The sequence below is a fragment of the Capra hircus genome, chromosome 2, assembly GCF_001704415.2.
Source record: "Capra hircus breed San Clemente chromosome 2, ASM170441v1, whole genome shotgun sequence".
NCBI classification, from domain to species: domain Eukaryota; kingdom Metazoa; phylum Chordata; class Mammalia; order Artiodactyla; family Bovidae; genus Capra; species Capra hircus.
In genome coordinates this window covers 135,691,095-135,710,904 of record NC_030809.1, presented here as the reverse complement: position 1 = coordinate 135,710,904, position 19,810 = coordinate 135,691,095, and the positions used below count along the sequence as shown (strand labels likewise).

General features: G+C 39.9%; 1 protein-coding gene across 3 annotated transcripts in view; it reads right to left on the bottom strand.

Moving 5' to 3' along the window:
- LOC102186637 (E3 ubiquitin-protein ligase HERC2) overlaps positions 1-19,810 on the bottom strand; it is a 240,331-nt gene that overhangs the window by 132,886 nt on the left and 87,635 nt on the right. For 2 of the 3 annotated variants that reach the window (XM_005675805.3, XM_018066077.1), the window contains exons 21-32: positions 18,448-18,632; positions 17,088-17,243; positions 16,186-16,371; positions 11,048-11,218; positions 10,580-10,683; positions 9,560-9,710; positions 4,665-4,879; positions 4,291-4,423; positions 4,066-4,193; positions 3,779-3,974; positions 798-931; positions 72-245 (exon numbers count right to left, since the gene is read on the bottom strand). In XM_005675805.3, coding sequence (XP_005675862.2) covers positions 72-245; positions 798-931; positions 3,779-3,974; positions 4,066-4,193; positions 4,291-4,423; positions 4,665-4,879; positions 9,560-9,710; positions 10,580-10,683; positions 11,048-11,218; positions 16,186-16,371; positions 17,088-17,243; positions 18,448-18,632 — 1,933 coding nt within the window. The remainder of the gene's footprint in view (positions 1-71; positions 246-797; positions 932-3,778; positions 3,975-4,065; positions 4,194-4,290; positions 4,424-4,664; positions 4,880-9,559; positions 9,711-10,579; positions 10,684-11,047; positions 11,219-16,185; positions 16,372-17,087; positions 17,244-18,447; positions 18,633-19,810) is intronic. The other variant, XM_018066078.1, reaches the window with a different exon arrangement.

Sequence of the window (19,810 nt, the reverse complement as noted above, 5' to 3'; positions counted from 1 at the left end):
AAATATCAATACATACTGTTAAGTGTTTCTGTATTATCCAAGACAGAGAAGAATGGTCTTAGCAAATTTACCTGTTTTAGTAGGCACTTTCTCATTTTTTCCACATCCACTGGCTCTTCTTTAAGGGCAAATTCAGCTATCGTACTGAGGAGTGCAGACTGAGGATACAAACCCTGAACATTCTGCTTCAACCATTTGTATTTGTGAACACCTGTAACTGTACTCAACAGTGGCTGCCATTTATCCTGACAAATGAAAACCATTTTCACCATCAGTTAACCTTATTCATATTAAGATGTGCTCTAAAACAATTACTCAAAGAAAATATAAATAAATGTCACTAGGTTTAAATTGGTAACATATTTTAAATTTAGGAACTAATAATAAAAACAATCATATAATAAACAGTCTTATAAATCAATGTATAATCTGTATACTTAGGTACTTTGGAATTGGCTAATTTGACAAAGTTAAATTATCATCCATGTTAACAGTTTTTGGAGCAAAGGATACATTCAATGAATGAGTGAATAAATGAATGAATGAGTAAAATGGTGAACAAATAATGACACAGTATACAGCTAAGAGTAAAAGAAAACACTTCTCCAGCTATTGATTTGACCAGGGCACCGTAAGTCAAGTACATTTAAGCATCACTGGGGCAGTTATTCATGCTGTTGGTAACTAGCATAGTCTCTACTCATATTCAAAAACAAAGCAATAATACTTGTAGATGCCCTTCCAATGTGTTGTGCTTCTACATAGCCAGTCTTAGAATCACAAAAAAAATACTTCACCTTGGGTGATTTAATTGTAATGGGTCTTTTGTCCACATTTATAGGACTGTGAGGCAAAATGCAAGCTTCTTCTAAATCACTCTCTCCATTTCCAATTTTTTCTTCTTCATCAGTAGATTCTGGCTTCTTAGGAACTATGTTTAAAAACACCATTCATTACAAAAATCCTTAAACATGATTTTACATTAAGAAATGTTAAAATTTGCGTGAAGGCAGAGGATATGAATATTGTTTTCAAAGAAACATGTAAATATCATTGTCAAGTGCTCAAATTACAAAAAGTAAGTTCAGTCACTCAGTCGTGTCCGACTCTTTGCGACCCCATGAATCGCAGCACGCCAGGCCTCCCTGTCCATCACCAACTCCCGGAGTTCACTCAGATTCACGTCCATCGAGTCAGTGATGCCATCCAGCCATCTCATCCTCTGTCGTCCCCTTCTCCCCCTATCCCCAATCCCTCCCAGCATCACTTTTCCAATGAGTCAACTCTTCGCATGAGGTGGCCAAAGTACTGGAGTTTCAGCTTTAGCATCATTCCTTCCAAAAAAATCCCAGGGCTGATCTCCTTGTGAATGGACTGGTTGGATCTCCTTGCAGTCCAAGGGATCCTCAACTATCATAATTATTCTCACATGACATTCAATAATAACTCCCTGCTACTGCATGTCAGGGACAGAAAGATAGTGACAATGTTACAACGGAGAGAAGCCCTAAAGAACGAGAAGCCCAGAGGCTGACAAACTTTTTCATGAAGGGACAGAGAGTGAATAGAGTGAATATTTCAGTCTTTGCAGGCTATTCAATCTACTGCAAATACTCTACTGCTGCAGCATGAAAAGCAGCTAACTTTACTTGTGAACGCTGTTATTTAAACTTCACATAATTTTCATGTGTCACGTTCTTCTTTGTTTTTTATAAAATAACGTAAATGGAAAACCCAGCATTAGCTCATGGGCAGTATACAGTAAATGGCAGGCTACATTTGTCAACAGATCCTAATCTGCCCACTCTGGACTGGTATATTGGTTCTGTCACCAGGGTACAACTGAATCAGTTAGATGCCTTTGGCTATGTTGGTCATTTTTTGTTTTTTGGCTATGTTTAGTCTTTTTTTTTTGGCTGTGCTGGGTCTTCATTGCAGCTCTTGGACTCTCTCTTGCCACGTGCAGGCTTCCACGAGTTGTAGTGCGGGCACTTCTTTTTGTGGAGCATGGGCCCTAGAATGTAGGGGCTCAGTTGCTGTGGCTCACGGGCTTAGCTTCCCCACAGCATGTGGAATCTCAGTTCCCTGACCAGGTATCAAACCTGCATCCCCTGTGTTGGGAGGCAGATTCTTAACCTCCTAGCCACCAAGGAAGTCCCTTAAGTTAGTCTTTTAAATGCGAGAAATTTCCGTTGAATTTGCAATTTAATATGTGGTGTTGCTTCTCTACTTTTGGTACTCTTCAAGGCTTTTAGTCTAATTCTTCTACTTTATAATATAAATAACAGACAACACAATAAAACACTAACATACCACGTCTGTGTTGCTCAAACCCTGCAAATCCCCAAGAAAGGCCTGTATCATCTGCACTGGCCCTTGCCCAGCTCCTATGAATTGAGCTCTGAAACCTGGACACACCCTCACTGAGAAGAGTGTGCCTCAGGCATAGGACCACCTCAACCAGAGCGAACAGAGAGTCTGTGACTTACGTCAACTGTTCTACTCTGGATGGAGTCTGGGCAGCTGAAAGAAATCATGCAAGCCCCACATGGCCATGTGACTGACAGCCAACAACAACCCTGGACACCAAGGTCCAGGCAAGCATTCCTGACAGATGGCTTTGTCACATGTCACTGCTGAGAGGACCAAGCAGGACTCTGTGGTTCACTAGAGGGAACACTGGAAGAAAGCCTGGGCCCGGTTTCTCTGGAATTTCCTCCATGTGTCAATTTTTGCTAATCTTCCTCTGTCCTTTTTCACAGTAATAACGAAGAGCACAATAGCTCTTCTGAGTCCTGTAGTACCCTACCAGTGAATCATCGAAATTAGCACAGGACCAGTAATATTAATTATTTAAAAATTGCAAGTAAATATATAACCCACATTAAGACATTTTAAGAGGTGACCATGTGAGCTCAGAGTCCAGGGAGGCAACAGCCACATGGGGATGGGCCCGCTCTCCTTCCAGCTGAGATGCTATCTCCTGAGTCTCCAGGCCTCTTGGGTTAAAGGGGTCTCAGAAGTGCTCTTGCCCTATTTCCTAATTCAAAGCATTTCCAGGATCCAGATAAGCTATGGTCCAAGCCCAGGAACAATCAATTCAGGATGGCTTCTAAAATAGTCTTCCATCACATTATTGTTTGCAATATTCATCAAAAACTCACTAATTAATATTGCTTAAAAGGCTGATCTGGGCATAAATCAATATAATTCATAAGAGTATAATCAGATATCTAGGTAGGTTTGTTTATAATCACAAATGACCAAATTATAAAGTTTTTTTATGTATTTTCACACAAATTTTGGTTAATACAAAAACTCTTTTTCCTATCCCTACACAGCTGCTTCCTGAAAATAGCAGTAACTCTTTTGGTTCCTTTTATAACAATCCTCCATGCTTCAGAATATTCAATATTTCCAAATAAAGACATTTATTCACAAGAATGGCAAGAATAATTGCCACCGGCAAGATTAAATCTTTCCATATCTCATTACCAGGACAACTGATTTATAAAACACTTCACTGTCCCCATCAATTTAATAAAGTTCACAGTATTTTTCAGCATCAGTGTACTAGTTACCAAGTCACAACACACTCAGTCCCAAAGCTGCAACATTATCTCATGTCTTGGTAAAATAAGCAGTATTTGTATACTTAATCATAAATGCACATAAAAGCATTATAGCAGTTGTGAAAATGCCCATGTGGTGAGCAACAGCCGACAGACAGGAGGGGGACACAGGTGAAAGCATCCCCCTACACCCGTTACCTTCTTACCTCTCTTCTTCCTTCGTTCTCGAATTATCTTCTGAGCTATCCTCTTCCAACGGGGCAAAGAACTTAACAGTTTAAATTTGGACATTATAGAGAGGTCATTACAAACTGCAGGTCTCAGTTCATTAAAGAGGAACCTCAATCGTTCAATGACTGGGGCACAGACCTCCTTGTAAGAACGGCCCTGTTCTTGATGAGTCTACAAAGTTAAATACGAAAGGACAACTTAACAACAATACCCCACCAACTGTCCACAAAGCACAGAAGAAAGAGAATCAAAATCTACTTACCTTAATGAGTGAGCATTTTGCTTGATAAACAACTCTACAAACATCCACCACTGATTTAGGCAATGCTCTATGCTTTACTTGCTCAATACCAAGCGTACCTGCATGAACTAAAGATAATGCCACGTGACCTGTGGAAGATATTTAAGATAAAGTGAAGATTAGTTATGATTGTGAAATATGTCAGTTGAAAGATCTATAGCACAGCTAAAATACTGAGATTCATACCTAAATCTTCATGTTTTAAGAGGCAACATAACAGTAAGCGGCCAACTTCCTCCACAGGGTGCTCAGGGGGAAAGGTGATGGGTGTGGTCAAGTGGCACTGCCTACAGTATCTTTCAATCTGACACAGAAAGTCCTGCAACAGAAACAGCTGGACGTAACTTCAGAGCCAACCTTGCAACATCGTCATAAATTCTAAGTGCTGCAACTTCTGATGCACTTGTGATCAGTGATGCTTCTAAAACTTCACTGACACCGAAGTGAACCAGCCTCTTAAGAGCCCTCCAAATAAGATGCCAACAAAGTCTGTGCTAAGCTCTTCACAAGTCAAAGTCCTAAGGTAAACAGAAGGCACAGTGTGGGAAGGCCTCACTCACCTTCACATTGTGATCCTGAATGTTATTGTCAGCGATGGCTTGCAGGAATGCCTGGGCATGGTCCCCCAGGGCCTGTCTGTGGGAGCAGAGCCGGGACTTGCTGGCAGGAGTGCCCCCAGGAGAGCTACAGTGGTCCTCATCTTTCTCCTCATTGTAGCTGTAGTGGATCTGGCTAGTCTGCAGGCCACCGGAGAAGATGGATGACTGAAGCCACTCTACAGAGTGCATATACAAACGTTAAAACAAAATCTGAGTGCACCATTCAGAAATAAACGCTAGAGGAAAAAGAAAACTAAGTACTTCATTTAGGAGGTAAAATTCAGGATCACTCATATGAAAGTCTCATCTAACATATTTACATAGAATGGCTTATAATTCCTATGTCTACCTGAAAAAAGGTAACACCTTCCAGTTACTCAACACATCTTAAGTATGGAACCAGAACCCAAAATAATAGTTCCAGTCCAACATTTACTGGCTACCTGCTCAAGTACAGAGCTGTCCAGTTTCACAGATGCCATGTGAACTGAGTCTGTTTCTAACAGGGAAAAGAAAATGAGACACCACTTACACAAGTAAGCCCCAACTTCAGCTGGCATAACTATATGCTACAAAGTCTATAGTGGGAATGTGCAGAAGCAAACACCCCATTATTTGAAGGGCTGATACAGAATTTTTTTATGATCTGGATGAAGACCATGACACTGAGCATCCAGGTAGGAGAACAGCACATGTGAAGAGTTCTAAGAAGAAAAACACGTTCAGGATAATATATCTCCCTAAAGCATTAATCAAAAGACTAGTTCCAAACTGGGAAAGGAGTATGTCAAGGCTGTATACTGTCACCCTGCTTATTTAACTTATATACAGAGTACATCATGCAAAATGCCGAGCTGGATGAACCACAAGCTGGAATCAAGATTGCCAGGAGAAATATCAATAACCTCAGATATGCAGATGACACCACCCTTATGGCAGAAAGTGAAGAGGAAATAAAGAGCCCCTTGAGTAAAGTGAAAGAGTAGAATGAAAAAGCTGGCTTAAACTCAACATTCAAATAACAAAGATCATGGAATCTGGTCCCATCACGTCATGGCAAATAGATGGGGAAACAATGGAAACACTATTTCGGGGGGCTCCAAAATCACTGCAGATGGTGACTTGCAGCCATGAAATTGTAAGACGCTTGCTCCTTGGAAGAAAAGCTATGACCAACCTAGACAGCATATTAAAAAGCAGTTTGTGATTAATTTGTTGACAAAGGTCCATCTATTCAAAGCTATGGCTTTTCCAGTAGTCATGTGTGGATGTAAGAGTTGGACCATAAACAAAGCTGAGCATCAAAGAATTGATGCTTTTGAACTGTGGTGTTGGAGAAGACTCTTGAGAGCCCCTTAGACTGCAAGGAGCTCAAATCAATCAATCCTGAAGGAAATTAGTTCCGAATATTCATTGGAAGGACCGATGCTGAAGCTGAAGCTCTAATACTCTGGCCACCTAATGCAAAGAACTGACTCACTGGAAAAGACCCTGATGCTGGGAAAAACTGAAGGCAGGAGGAGAAGGGGCAACAGAGGATGAGATGGTTGGATGGCATCACCAACCTAATGGACATGAGCTTGAGCAAGCTCTGGGAGTTGGTGATGGACAAGAAAGTCTGGCATGCTGCAGTCCATGGGGTCGCAAAGAGTCGGACACAACTGAGTGACTGTACTGAGAGCATTAATCAAATAATAATAATGAGAGACTACTGAACATAAAAGACAAGAACTTAAGTAAGGGACGGATGCTTGGAAACCTGAGATCCAGTATGCTGTAAAGGAGACCTGTGTGATGCACAGGCCAAGCACCATAAGAGCAAGTCCTCTACCAGTGCCAATGGGAATACTCATATAACTGCTATGATGACTAAACTGAGATTCACCTAAAAGAATCAGCTTTTGTAACTACAGATTTTTTTTTTTCAGTAACTTGTGCTATCAGAGTATTTCTCCAAAACCCAAGCAATCAAATCTGGGTTCACTCAATGTTCTTTTACTGGAAACTTAGATATGCAAGTGTTCAGAGCATTCTCCGAAGTGCCACATTAATTCTTCCAAAACACGATTGTGACCAAACCTTCCCTGAACCTCTCCATTTAGAACTCCCTCTTGTCTCTCTGCTCCAGTGGTGGCTTCTGATGTGCTAGAATGGAAAGACTCCCACACCAGAAGCCCACAGTACCTACTGCTCCCCTCTACTCTGACACCTTGCAGCTCCTAGCTGATTTGGGAGAAGACAAGATAACCATCTTAGATGCTCTGAGGCAGCAAAGAGTACAGCACCTGCATCAAAGGTTTGTCCAGAAGGCAGGATGAGTAGGCACCATGGCAATCCTTGCCCACTAGCTTTCTCCCCAACTCTCTACACGCACCAGCCCAAAGCTGATTTTCTCAGTGTTGCCCTCACACACCTCATCTGCTGAGACTCCAATTTCACGATAGTTCCACCTGCATGAAATCTTTCCCTCCACCCACTCCTCACCTCCCAAACCACTTATAAATGACTCCATTTTATCTTCTACCACCATCCAACCTGACCTGCTTATGATGTCTAGGTACAGGAAGTCACTAAGGGCAGCTGCTGCTGCTAAGTCGCTTCAGTCACGTCCGACTCTGCGACCCCATAGACAGCAGCCCACCAGGCTCCTCTGTCCCCAGGATTCTCCAGGCAAGAATACTGGAGTGGGCTGCCATTTCCTTCTCCAAACTAAGGGCTGCTGCTGCTGCTAAGTTACTTCAGTCGTGTCCGACTCTGTGTGACCCCATAGACGGCAGCCCACCAGGCTCCCCCGTCCCTGGGATTCTCCAGGCAAGAACACTGGAGTGTGCCGGGAGCCACCATGGGAGATCCCACCCATGACAAAGTTCATATGGAAGAGAACCGTTAAGCAAGGCTTCAGAACTCAAGGGGCTCCCTAGGCTTTCTCGAGCATCTACCCCAAAACCAGAATCTGTCTGTTTTACTATTTCATGACTTTTACCAACTCCTCTGACATTAACAGGGGGCTAACCCTGACCACCTTTCTCTGGAGAAAATCAACTTAGGGCTATAGCTAATAAGTCTTCTGGACATGAGAGGAATATTTCAAATCAAACCCCCTCTGTTAGCATTCTAGCTTGCTCGGCAGGTATTTCCAGACTCTTACAGCTATGCATGTGATTATTTACAGCCTCCCAACTGTGAGAGGCACGGAAAGCCTAAAACATAGAGCCTTTGAAAGAGTTAAAAGTTATTAGAGTAGTGCTAGTGCTGGTGTAGGATTTCATTACTGGGCCAATGCTTGTTGCTAAGTTCCCATGTCTCTTATCCACTGTGCACCTGGGAGTGCATTAGTTAACATGGTGAGAATGCAAGAAAAACAAGTGTAGCCTTGAATTTAACCATATCAGACTTTTGAGCTAATTGGTTCTTTCTTGTAACTCACTGCACCCTTGCTCTGTGAAAAACATAACTCTGTTTGGCATTTTCTGAGACTGACATAGATTAGAAACATAAAGAAAAAACACTTTGAGGGAAAATAAGTTTTCTGGTTGAGCAGCCTTTATCAAAAGAGGGTCATAAAATGTTCACAGGCCTCCAAGGCCAGAAGATACTGTACACAACATCATTTGTGAAAAAGGTATGCAGAAAAATCCTGGTTTTGATAAGGGCAAAACTGCTGGAATGTTTGGGCTGACTCTGTATGACCATGCATCTTTCATTTCCCTCTATGTATAAGGCAAGGTATAAAAGTACCTTTTGAAAAATAAAGCTTTTGGGCCTCGCTCACCGAAGCAGCTTGGTCACCCAGTGTTTTTTCTCCTACCTTTTTTCTCTCTCCCTCTCTCCTTCTCTCTCTTTTTTTCAGGCTGATCCCTTGGAGCATACGGGCTCCTTGCGTTCACTTATCTGCCCGGATTTCTAAGACCTGAACAGGAAGATGTTCTGCGTCTTCACTCCCTCGGGAGACCGGGAGGGCACCTGTGGCCTCCGTGAACAGGGCAAACTTCTTGTCTTGAAGTTTTATTGTAAACCAAGGAATATCAGCCTCTTTCTCGCCTCTATTTTCTTATCTACAACATTCTTATCTATCTCTCTCTCTAAATCAATCGCAATCGCCGACACCATTCCTCCTTCGGGTTTCCCTGGATCCTGCAGGGGCTGGACCCCGGCAGGAGTGGGTTGCCATTTCCTTCTCCAATACATGAAAGTGAAAAGTGAAAGGGAAGTTGCTCATTCGTGTCCGACTCTTTGCGACCCCATGGACCAGAGCCTACCAGGCTCCTCTGTCCATGGCATTTTCCAGGCAAGAGCAGGGTGCATCTAATTCTATACCTGCTTACATCCTCAGTGCCTAACATGGTAACTTCCATGAGAAATTACTCAAGAGATATGCACTGGATAGTCAATGGAGAAATACACAAATATGTGAAGAGTCATTCAAATGTATCATATGGGATATGGAGAAAATGTAATACTCTAGGTGGTTACGAACGTTGCCATTCCAAAATACACTGGATTGGAGTCTGGTAAAAACACAATCCTCAAACAGAACACTGTCCCGAGGAATCGTCAATGCACAACCTGTAGATTTCTAGGCAGCAGGGAGCTGAGCCAATCTGTTAGAGGGTGTGGAAGTGAGACCACACATAGGCTCAACCTTCCTACACACCTGTCAGCTTGCTTCCTTTGATGCCACAGATCACACAAATGAAAGCCACTCACAGCTATTTCTATGAACTGGTTTAGTCTCACTATCCTTACATTTCCTCATCAACAACTGTGTTCATTCTTCTTCATTATCCTTAACGGCATTTACAGCTCCAGCTAAACTAACCTGCTAATCTGTTAACAGAAAACAAAATTTTTCTTACTGGCACATTCGACCTCAACTGGAGACAGTGGTGTGCTCATAGCTAAATAGGAAGCGTGTAATCCAAGGAGCAGGCCCAGATTCCTTTCAGTGTCTATAAGAGGTGAAGACAGACTTCCCAAATCTGGTATGGTAACAACTTCTTGGTCAGGCTGGGAAAGATAAATTTCATTATCAGTATGAAATGAAAATAGAGTTAATTAACAACATTCAATCAAGAATTCCAACAGCTTTTATCCTTAAACAAGATACACTGCCATAATAAAGACTATGTCTTATAATAGTGAGCTCAGGCTGCCCCACAATAACAGAAGACTTTAATGACTGAGAGCAGACAGTACGCATAGGTCTACCGGCAGAAAAGCCAAAGCAATGATAAACGACTTAACTAGAAAACTCCTGAGGGAGTCAGACAGAAGGTAGAACAGAAAGGGTTCAAATGAAATTAATCTTAAACGCTGCCAGTCATGTGACAACTTATAAACAAAATTAATTTTTCCCTTCATAAGATCCTTTGAACATTACCCTTGAGGCATAAATTAATACATTTGGTCACTTCTATTCCACATCTGGAAAGTCCACCTCAACATATAAATCCCAATGCTTATGAATATATAGAATGGGCATATTTCTATTCTAAAACACTATGCTATGAAATAGCTACTCCCCGAAAATACCTATTAAGATGGCAAGTCCTTCCAAATTTCTACACAGAATTACAATAAAGTTGTAAAGATAAAAAGTTAACTTTTTTGTGTTTGTGTGTGGATCAGGGTTTGTATTTCTTACAAATTAACAATTTTAAAATAGTTTTTCAAGATCAGTACATCATAAATCTTAACAGGAATAAATGCAAATTGGCTTATTAAAAACAAAAATCTCTAAAAGATCTTTGCTTTTCATTTAATGACCCCTTCCTCCAAAGATTCAGCTATCAATACTTCAGGGTAAAAACTTATCAGAAATATCCAGAGAGGGTCCCCACTGATGTCCACCTTGCTCACCACACACACAGCCTCACCTCCAGATACTGACCAACACAGAAAGCATGCATTGATTCCCGTGTGTCTTCAAACTGCAAAGCAGCTTCCAAAGCCACCACTGGGTCTTCCCCTACAAACTGAGCTGAAATAAAACAGACAAAAGCAACATGACTTCAGTACAGTTTGCCTAGCCATTTATTATATAAACAGGAAATAGACTGTGCAGGTTAACTCCAAAGTAATATGATCTCTCACCCTCTGCCAGGGCTGTCTGAGTCAACTCAGAACCTGGAACAAGTTCCAACAAGTGTTGGAACAAAAACTGCATAATTATAAGAAATTCTTTAAATATGTCTGAATATGCTGTGATAGAAAGTCACCGATAGACTAAAATGTATGAGACCTGGAGCAGTTACTAAACTGATCATTTTAAACCAAACTAGACAGTCTACTTAAAATGACACATTCACAACCTTTATCCATAAAGTAAAAAAGCAACGCCTTACCAAGAATACTATTTCCTGTTAATGACTGCGTCTGGAAGTCCTTTATATCATACACTTTTCCATCAATCACAGTCCAGAAGCCTCCATCTTTATTGTGGTTCTCTAAATCAGCTTTGCGTATAAGTGTTACTTCCTCATTATTTCTACAGTTCTGACCTGTAAAAAATGACTCTGTGTATACAGAAACCAAAATCAATGAATCAATAGATCAATAGATAAAAGGACTAGAACAAATTGTGTGAAAGAACTACAAGGTGAAATAGACAAATCCACAAACACAATAAGAAATTAACATACATCTTACTATAACTATCACCACAAACAAAAATTCAATAAGGATACAGAAAAATTTGAAAACAAAAACACAATGTGATAGGATGAATAGTAAGCCTGGCCATATACCAAGCATCAAGCAAACTTGAAAAATTTCAAATAAGTCAAGTTACAGAGCATGTAAAATGACTACAATGCAGTTAAGTTAAAAACAGCTAAGGGAATTCCCTGGTAATCCAGTGGTTAGGACTCTGTATGTTCACTGTCAAGGGCCTGGGTTCAATCCCTGGTCAGGGAACTAAGATCCTGTAAGCTGTATGGTGTGGCAATAAATAAATAAATAAATAAAACAAGTAACAAAAAATTAAAATCCCTACATTTAAAATTATGCTGTTATTATATCTATATCATCCAAAATTCCCAGGAAAAAAATGACTGTGGGAATCAGAAAACTGAAACAAACAATAATGAAAACACTGCAAATCAACACTTGTGACATATAGCTAAGTATATTTTTGAAGCCATTTCTATCTTTAAATGTACATATTAGGAAAAAATAAAAGCTAAAAGGTTAATAAACATAAAACCAATAAAATTCAATGAGTTAATAATGGTGCTTCAAAAAAAAGAGAAAACTTTAGTCACCTTTGGAAGCATTAGGACTCCACTTACTATTACAAAAAGCGGTTAAGGTGGGCTGGGGGTGATGGTGAATCACACCAGGATCGTGTCTTTCCTGTGCAAATTGTGCCTCGTGCTACCAGTTGAGGGCAAGGTTGCTAGAGGACTGTACAGCGGACACACTATAGGAACCCCCTGGTCCACGTGACAGAACTGAAGGGGGGCCACCCAGCGCCACGGGCGAAACAGAAAGCACACAGCACGACCTCAGCAACACTCCAACCCAACAAAATGGAAACCAAATCTGAGCAAACCTATCAGCAGTTCATAGAAAATATCACTGACAAAAGATGTTATGACTTGAAGAGGAGAATGCAATAAACCAAGTTCAGAAAATATGAAATTCTCCAGAACAAACAGCCTACTTCTTTAAAAAACAAACAAACAAAAATAAACAGTACAACCAAAGCAAGGGAGGAGAGCCTGGAGATATGCTGTTGGGTTAAAAAAACAAGTATATATGACCTTGACTATAGAGGACCTGTCTACATCCTGACTCAACATAACCACTAATCAAAAGAGTAATGAATCTGTTCATGTTAGAACAATGAGACTGTGGTTTCATTCTCTCTAAAGACTACTGTTAATGATAAAAACTTTTTTAAGACAGAAATTTGTTTTAAAATAATACAATCAATCAGATAAAAAGCATAGGAGAGCTTAGGGAATGTGAGTAATTTTTTTTTTGGCCACGCCATGCAGCATGTAGGATCTTAGTTTCTGACTAGGGATTGAATCTGCACCCCTGCAGCGGAAGCTTGGAGTCCTAACCACTGGACTGCCTGGGAAGTCCTTGGGAATGTAAATACTTGATTGTGCATTCATTATATTATTTTCTCTACCTTTATCTGTTGGAACATTTTCATAATAAACATTATAAAAATATCACTATGCTAACTAGCATAATTTCTCAAAAAGTTAGAAAAATTTCAAATTAAACCCTAAAGGGGGAAATAAAAAAAAGTAAAGAACAGTGTAGTACCAGCACAATGACATTTAGAGCAACAGAACAGGAGTACCCAGAAATAAATCTTCACAATATAAAGGCAATTTTTTTTTTTTTTTACAAGAATGGCAAGATCATTCAATGGGGAAAGGACAGTCTTTTCAACAAATGGTGCTGCAAAAACTGAATATTCAAATGCAGATAAATCAAGTTGGACCTGTACCTCTCACCATACACAAAAAATGACTCAAAATAGATTAAAAACCTAAACATAAGAGCTAAAACTATAAATAAAACTCATAGGAAGAAAGCTTCATAACACTTCATAAGGATCTGTCAATCGTTTTTCTGGACAAGACACCAAAAGTACAGACAACCTTCATTTAAAAAAAAAAATCAAAGGACACTATCAATAGTATGAAAAGGCAACTCACAGAATGAGAAAATACTTGCAAGTCATATATTCTTAGAACATGTAACAAACTTCTTCAACTCAACAATGACAACAAGAAACTTGATTTAAAAGGAGGAAAAATACTTGAAAAGACATTTCTCCAAAGATACGTACATGGTCAACAGGCAGATGCACACCCCCACTAATCATTAGGGAAACCAAATCAAAACTACAATGTAATACCACTTGATCCTAATAGGATGGCTACTTTTTTTTTTTAACTTTTTATTTTGTATTGGGGTATAGTCAATTAACAATGCTGTTGATAGTTTCAGATGAACAGTGAAGGACTCAGCCAAACATATCCACTCTCTCCAAAGCTTCCCTCTCATCCAGGCTGCCAAATAACATTGAACAAAGTTCCACATGCTATACAATAGGTCCTTGTTGTTTATCCATTTTAAATATAGCAGTGTGTACATGTTCATCCCAAATTCCTGTAACTATCTCATTCCCCATCCTTCCCTCAGCAATCTTAAGTTTGTTCTCTAAGACCACGAGTCTCTGTTTTATAAGTAATTTCATTTGTATCATTTCTTTTTAGATTTCACATATATGGGCTGTCATATGGTATTTCTCCTGTCTGTCTTACTTCACTCAGTATGACAATCTCCAGGTAGGATGGCTATTATTTAAAAAAAAAAAACAAGTGTTGGCCAAGTATGTGGAAAAATCACAACTGTTTCTTTGTGCATTGACTGTGGGAACTTCAAATGGCACAGCTACTGTGGAAAACAGAATGGCAATTCCTTAAGAAATTAAAAATAGAATTATCAAGTGCACTGGTGCTCAGTCACTCAGTTGTGTCCAACTCTTTGACCCCATGGACTGCAGCCTGCCAAGCTCTTCTGTCTAGGGAATTGTCCAAGCAAGAATTCTGAACCGACTTTTGGCTGTATACGCAAAAGAAGTGAAATCAGGGACAGACATCTACACACCCATATTCACAGCAGCATTAATCACAACAGCCAAAAGGTGGGAACTAACAGATGAATGTTACATCTGTTACAGATAAAGAAGACGTGAGATATACATACACACAATATACACACCTAAATAGGCGATAAAATACCACTCAGTCATAAAAAAGGATGAAATCTGCCACCCGCAACATGAATAGGAAAAACTGTATAATCATCAAGAGATGCAGAAAAAAGTATTTGAGGAAATTTAATGTCCATTCAGAAACCAAAGGAAACATTCTTAATATTTTAAGGTATCTACAAAGGAAAAACAACAACAAATATACTTTGGGTAGTTTTTCCTCTGCTCCTAGGAGCAAGACAAGAGTGCCCATTTTCACCATTTCTATTGCGCAGCGCACTAGAGGTGCCAGCAGGTATAGTATGGTCTGGCAGGAAGCTCACACTCAGAAGCAGACACAGGCAGAGAGTCACTGATTTAGTCAAAGGTTGTTCTCCAGAGGAGAGACCACAACAGTCCTTCCACCCAAGAGTGCTGGCACAACGAACCTACAGACAAAACGCCTATGGAAAAAAACGGCATATGATCTCTAGGCATGGAGGTGGAACAGTGAGTACTTCCCACTTCCTAGAGATGAAGACCAGTACAATCACTGTGGAAATCTGGCATTCTGTACTAAAGCACGCCTTACAAACCACCAAGAAACAGACCAACATTTAAGCAATTAATTTGTTATGGGTCACATGCCTATCTGACAAAACGATCAACAGAAGCAGGGAAACGGCAAGCACAAAAGCCCAGAGAAACCTTTCAGTAAGACACAGACAGTGTTTGGGAAGGTTCTGCTTAATAAATGGTTTCCGCTGTGATCAGTCTCAAGGTTGATTTTGGTAATTTTGTGTCTATGTTACACTTCACAATAAAAAAATGTCTTATAATAACTATGTCTGAACTGCTGATCAAATTATAAGCTCTCAACCGTATAAACAGACAAAAATCACAAATGACCATTTAAGTTCACCGAAGTAGATGAATTGTGCTGAAAATATTAGCTTTAATAAAGAAATAAAAAACAATGTTCAATATCCTAAGGCTATTTTCCTCAGGACACTTGTTACTTTTTGCGTTAAGTAATACCTATAAAAATGACAGTCTACAATGGGAGAAAGGCCTACCTTGCTTCAGCTTTCCTATAAAATGAAAGGTAAAGCACAATTAATTCTGTAAGTCCGGAAGTCATAATGCTTAGACTTAGATTCAAAAGTGTCAAAGTTCAAAACTTTGAAAAGATAAGTTTCATTTCAATTTGGTAAGCACTAGAGACAGAAAGGATGGGAAGTACCCAGCAGACTATGGAAATTCCATAACTCATTAACATCACATAAGGCCACTGAGTTTAAGAAAGCCTTCCCATATCAATGTCTGCCTCCAAAGCAGGATCATAACTAATCACTTCAACTATATCTTCTGGAGACAATTCCCAAGAAAGGATTTTCCAGAATGCTCTAAAATAATCCAATTCAGGATGTAACAACCATTACTAACAAACTTTTCTTAAATATAACCCAAAACTACTCTGATGTGGATTATCTTTGTTTTCCACTTACACTACCATCAAAGTGCTCAGTCGCTTCAGTCGCGTCTGACTCTGCAGCCCCATGGACCGCAGCCTGCCAGGCTCCTCTGTCCAAGAGACTCTCCAGGCAAGAATACTGGAGTGGGTTGCCACCTCCTTCTCCACACTACAATCAGTGAAAATGGCAATAACTGGTGTTCCTTTGTCAAATTAGTCTTTCAAATGAAAGAGCAGACTAGGACAAAACTTTCCCCAGTGCAAGTCCTTAAGTGAAGATGCCATACCCATGATGCCAGGCCAGGCTAACTCTTCAAGGTCATCCCTCTCCTTTCCTGGTGCCAGGTGGTTGAACCGATCCAGATGTTCTAACAAGCCACCCAGTAGAGGGACAGCTCCAGCCTCCTGCATGAGACCAGCATTTTTACTGAGCAGAAGCACTATAGACACTACTAGTTCTGGAAGGAGAATACCTACATTTAAAAAGAAAAAGAAACAAATAAGACTTAAAACAAAAGTCTTTATCTTATAAAATCACTTTACAAGCTTGGGCTATGTTTAAATCCTGATAAATCACAAGATAAGGAACACCTGTCCTTCAGTATACTCTACAGGATTATTTTACCTTTCATTTTGAAAGAAACAAACAGAGGTATCAAACAGAACCCTTTGAGTTATAAAAATACTTTTTGAAAACACCGTTTCAACACAAAAGGAGTAGCTAGAATATTTTTTTCAGAAAAACTAAGTGTTTTCAACTAAGTTAATCATCAGGGAAAAAAGCACTCAATCATAATAATCTTCTGTCATAGAATTAACTTGAAAAAATATTAGGCAATATAGAAATTTATTGAGGTCCTTAAGGGGCAACTAATTCTTATGTTGTTGAAATAAAATTAGACAATTACCGTTTACTTCACTATTGAAGTGATAATAATGGTGGTATGACTCTAAAATACCAATTCTATTTACACCAGGTTGCTTAACTCTAGAATTGCAACTAAAAAAACAAATGGTTAAAGACTGGGACTAGATATAGCCTAGTCTACAGGATTAGACATGTAGTCTAGTCTATAGGACTAGATATATGAGGTAAAGGCATGCAAGTTTATCACAAAATGATACATTTTAAATCATATCAATCTCCGAAAATAAATACAGGCCGACATTTAGGAAACAAGGTAAGTACCAGTGAAGTCCCCTTCCACAATGCAGGCCACCTCTGCAAAGTGCCGCCAGCTGGTGGAAGCAATGCTGGCTGCCACAGGCAGTATGTCGCCAATGTGTGTGCACAGAAGGGCTGTGTACTTCTTCAGCAAGGACCCGACCCCCATCAGTTCAGGACCTGGAGGGGAGATGTAGAGAACTTCATTTGCACTATCAAAACTTACCTTGTAAATAAACTTCACTGCTTCACTATTCTAGCTTTATCTATTACATCTTTTACCTATAATAATTTTTTCAAACAGGAGTGGTTATTAACCCTTAGTCCTTGGCTCCTTTTACAGCACTTAATTTGAAAAACAGTGAGTTTGGATATATCAATTTTTAAATACTGAACTACGCAGTGTTTAAAAACAGTAAACCAAAGTTATAACTTAAGAGTTCTAAAACCTTATACCCAATATACATGTTTTTCAAGTCCAAATCTTAAAGCCTGAAAATTACTCTCAATGAACAGTTACGTGGTTTTCAATGTCATAAAAAATCTTCAACTCTTCCTGCTACGTGACTCTTAATAGCGCTTTAGTCCTTGTGAGTTTATGACACCTCTTTCAGACTGAAATGGTTCACTGATTTCAACCTGAAATTTTCCATCTTCTACAGGTGCCTAACTATTTTCAGGAAGTAATCAAGTTGTTTTAGAATACACTAGCTATAAAAACACTAACAAAATTAGCAGACCCTTCCATTCCTGGCACAGAACTATCCCATAAAGAGCCAACCACTCCTCTGGAGTTTGTGCAAAGTGCTCTACTCTACACTGTACACAGAACTGAGCTCTTTCTTACGTATCATCCTAATTCTTACAGGCACCCTCAAGTCTCATCCTAACTCTGGCAGGTGAGGAATCAACAACTCCCAGGAGACTTTGTCCCATATCCAGCAGCTAATAAACTAAAGCTGCAACTGAGATTCTCTTCCTCCAACGATGAGGCTTTTCTCCTACTACGTTCATCTAGCTTACCAGCGTGACATACACATATTAGGTCACAATTCTGTCCCCATATTATGTCAGTCTCTAACAGTCCATAACTAACATGTGGAATGAGTCAACAGACCTTCTATAAGACTAACCTGAACATAAAGGATGCTATTTCTCATGTCTAAGGAATTTAAATGTTAACACCATGGAAAAAAAACTGATGAGTTTAAAACAGAAATATCTGTCCAAAAAAAAAAGTAGATGCAAAATAAAGTCCTCCACAAATGGTACATCTAATAGTATAAGACCTACATATGTGGGCCATGCAGAATAGGTATGTCAAAAAGCCTAAATAAAAAAGTCAAAACACATACAAGACACTTTAACACTTAAAGTAACTTACTAGAAACTTCTGAAGTCTGACCAACACTTTCTCCTGGATAAAGTTTACTGATAAGTAAGCGCTGAAAACGCAGCAACAAATCCAATGAAGCAGATCTTTCACGACTATGTTGCTCAAAGTCTAGACATGATGATATCCGACGGGCAACATCTTTCAATCTGGCTACTGTCTGAGAAGCAATGTTTCTATGCAGGAGAAAGAGAATTGCAAAATTAAGCAAGTTATGTTTGTCTTTAAAGGGGGGAGGGATGTAAAAAAAAAATCACAACATAAATTAAAATCAGAAATAAAGACCATACACCCAACGTGACCTGCGGCTGGCTTCCTTCCCCAATGTGCGTCAGGTGTATCTGCAATAAGCATACATCATTCAAAACTAAGCAGAGGCACACAGAAGACACTAAAAGGTAGAATGATACCCCTTGCCTTACAAATGTGCTCCTAAGGAGTTGCATGGAATAGTCCAAAATAATAGAAAACTCCTCGATTAACCTTTGGAAGGAAAAGTAACTGTTATATAATTTTTTATCCAAAGCTGCATTTCAAATACAAACGTGACACTATTCTTAAAGCCAAGATCCCTTCACACTTCATTTCAAATACAAATGCAACACTATTCTTAAAGATAAGATCCACTCGCATTTCTGCATCGGCCTCACAAGTCTACCTTCAGACCTACTCAATTAAGCACCAGAGTGGGCCATGTGAGGGATACCCAGGGCTCAGAAAGTACAAGCAGGAAGACTAAAGTGGGTACAAATAAAACACGTCACAGTAAGAGGTGCTCAAAGAGCACAGAAACGAGGCAAGGAGCAGAGGGTCTGACTCCAACTGCAGGATCCAACTTGGGTAATGAACCATCAGTAGGTAAGTGGGGAGAAAAGAGAAAGTATGATTAGAACAGCAGTAAATGTTCCATGAGCAGAGTGCAAAGGAACAAGGGCACAGAGGTCAAGACAAAGAAGGGGAGTGGACACAGTGGACAGTGTAGGTGACAGAGTGCCAGGCTGCTGAGAATAAATTCTGCAGTGCTCAGCCACCAAGTTTTGAAAGAAACATGCTGTCCTTTTTGTGTCCAAGAAGGTAACTCAAGTGAGTGTGAAGGCAGATTAGAAGGCACGGAGAACACCAGATCAGACCCGACCACTCAGGGACAGTCCCAGCATCAAGCAGAAAAGGCCTGACCTGCGGTCCTGAGAAGAGGAAGAGAAAGTGAGTTAGAGAAAGAAAAGAGCCAAAGCAGAGCCTGGTTGGGAACTTCTGTCAATGTAGCCCCACCACACCAGCCCTATTGCAGCCAAGAGCACCTGGCATAGTCACTGAGCAGAAAAGTCCAGAACCTCTGCACAACACCAGGCCATGG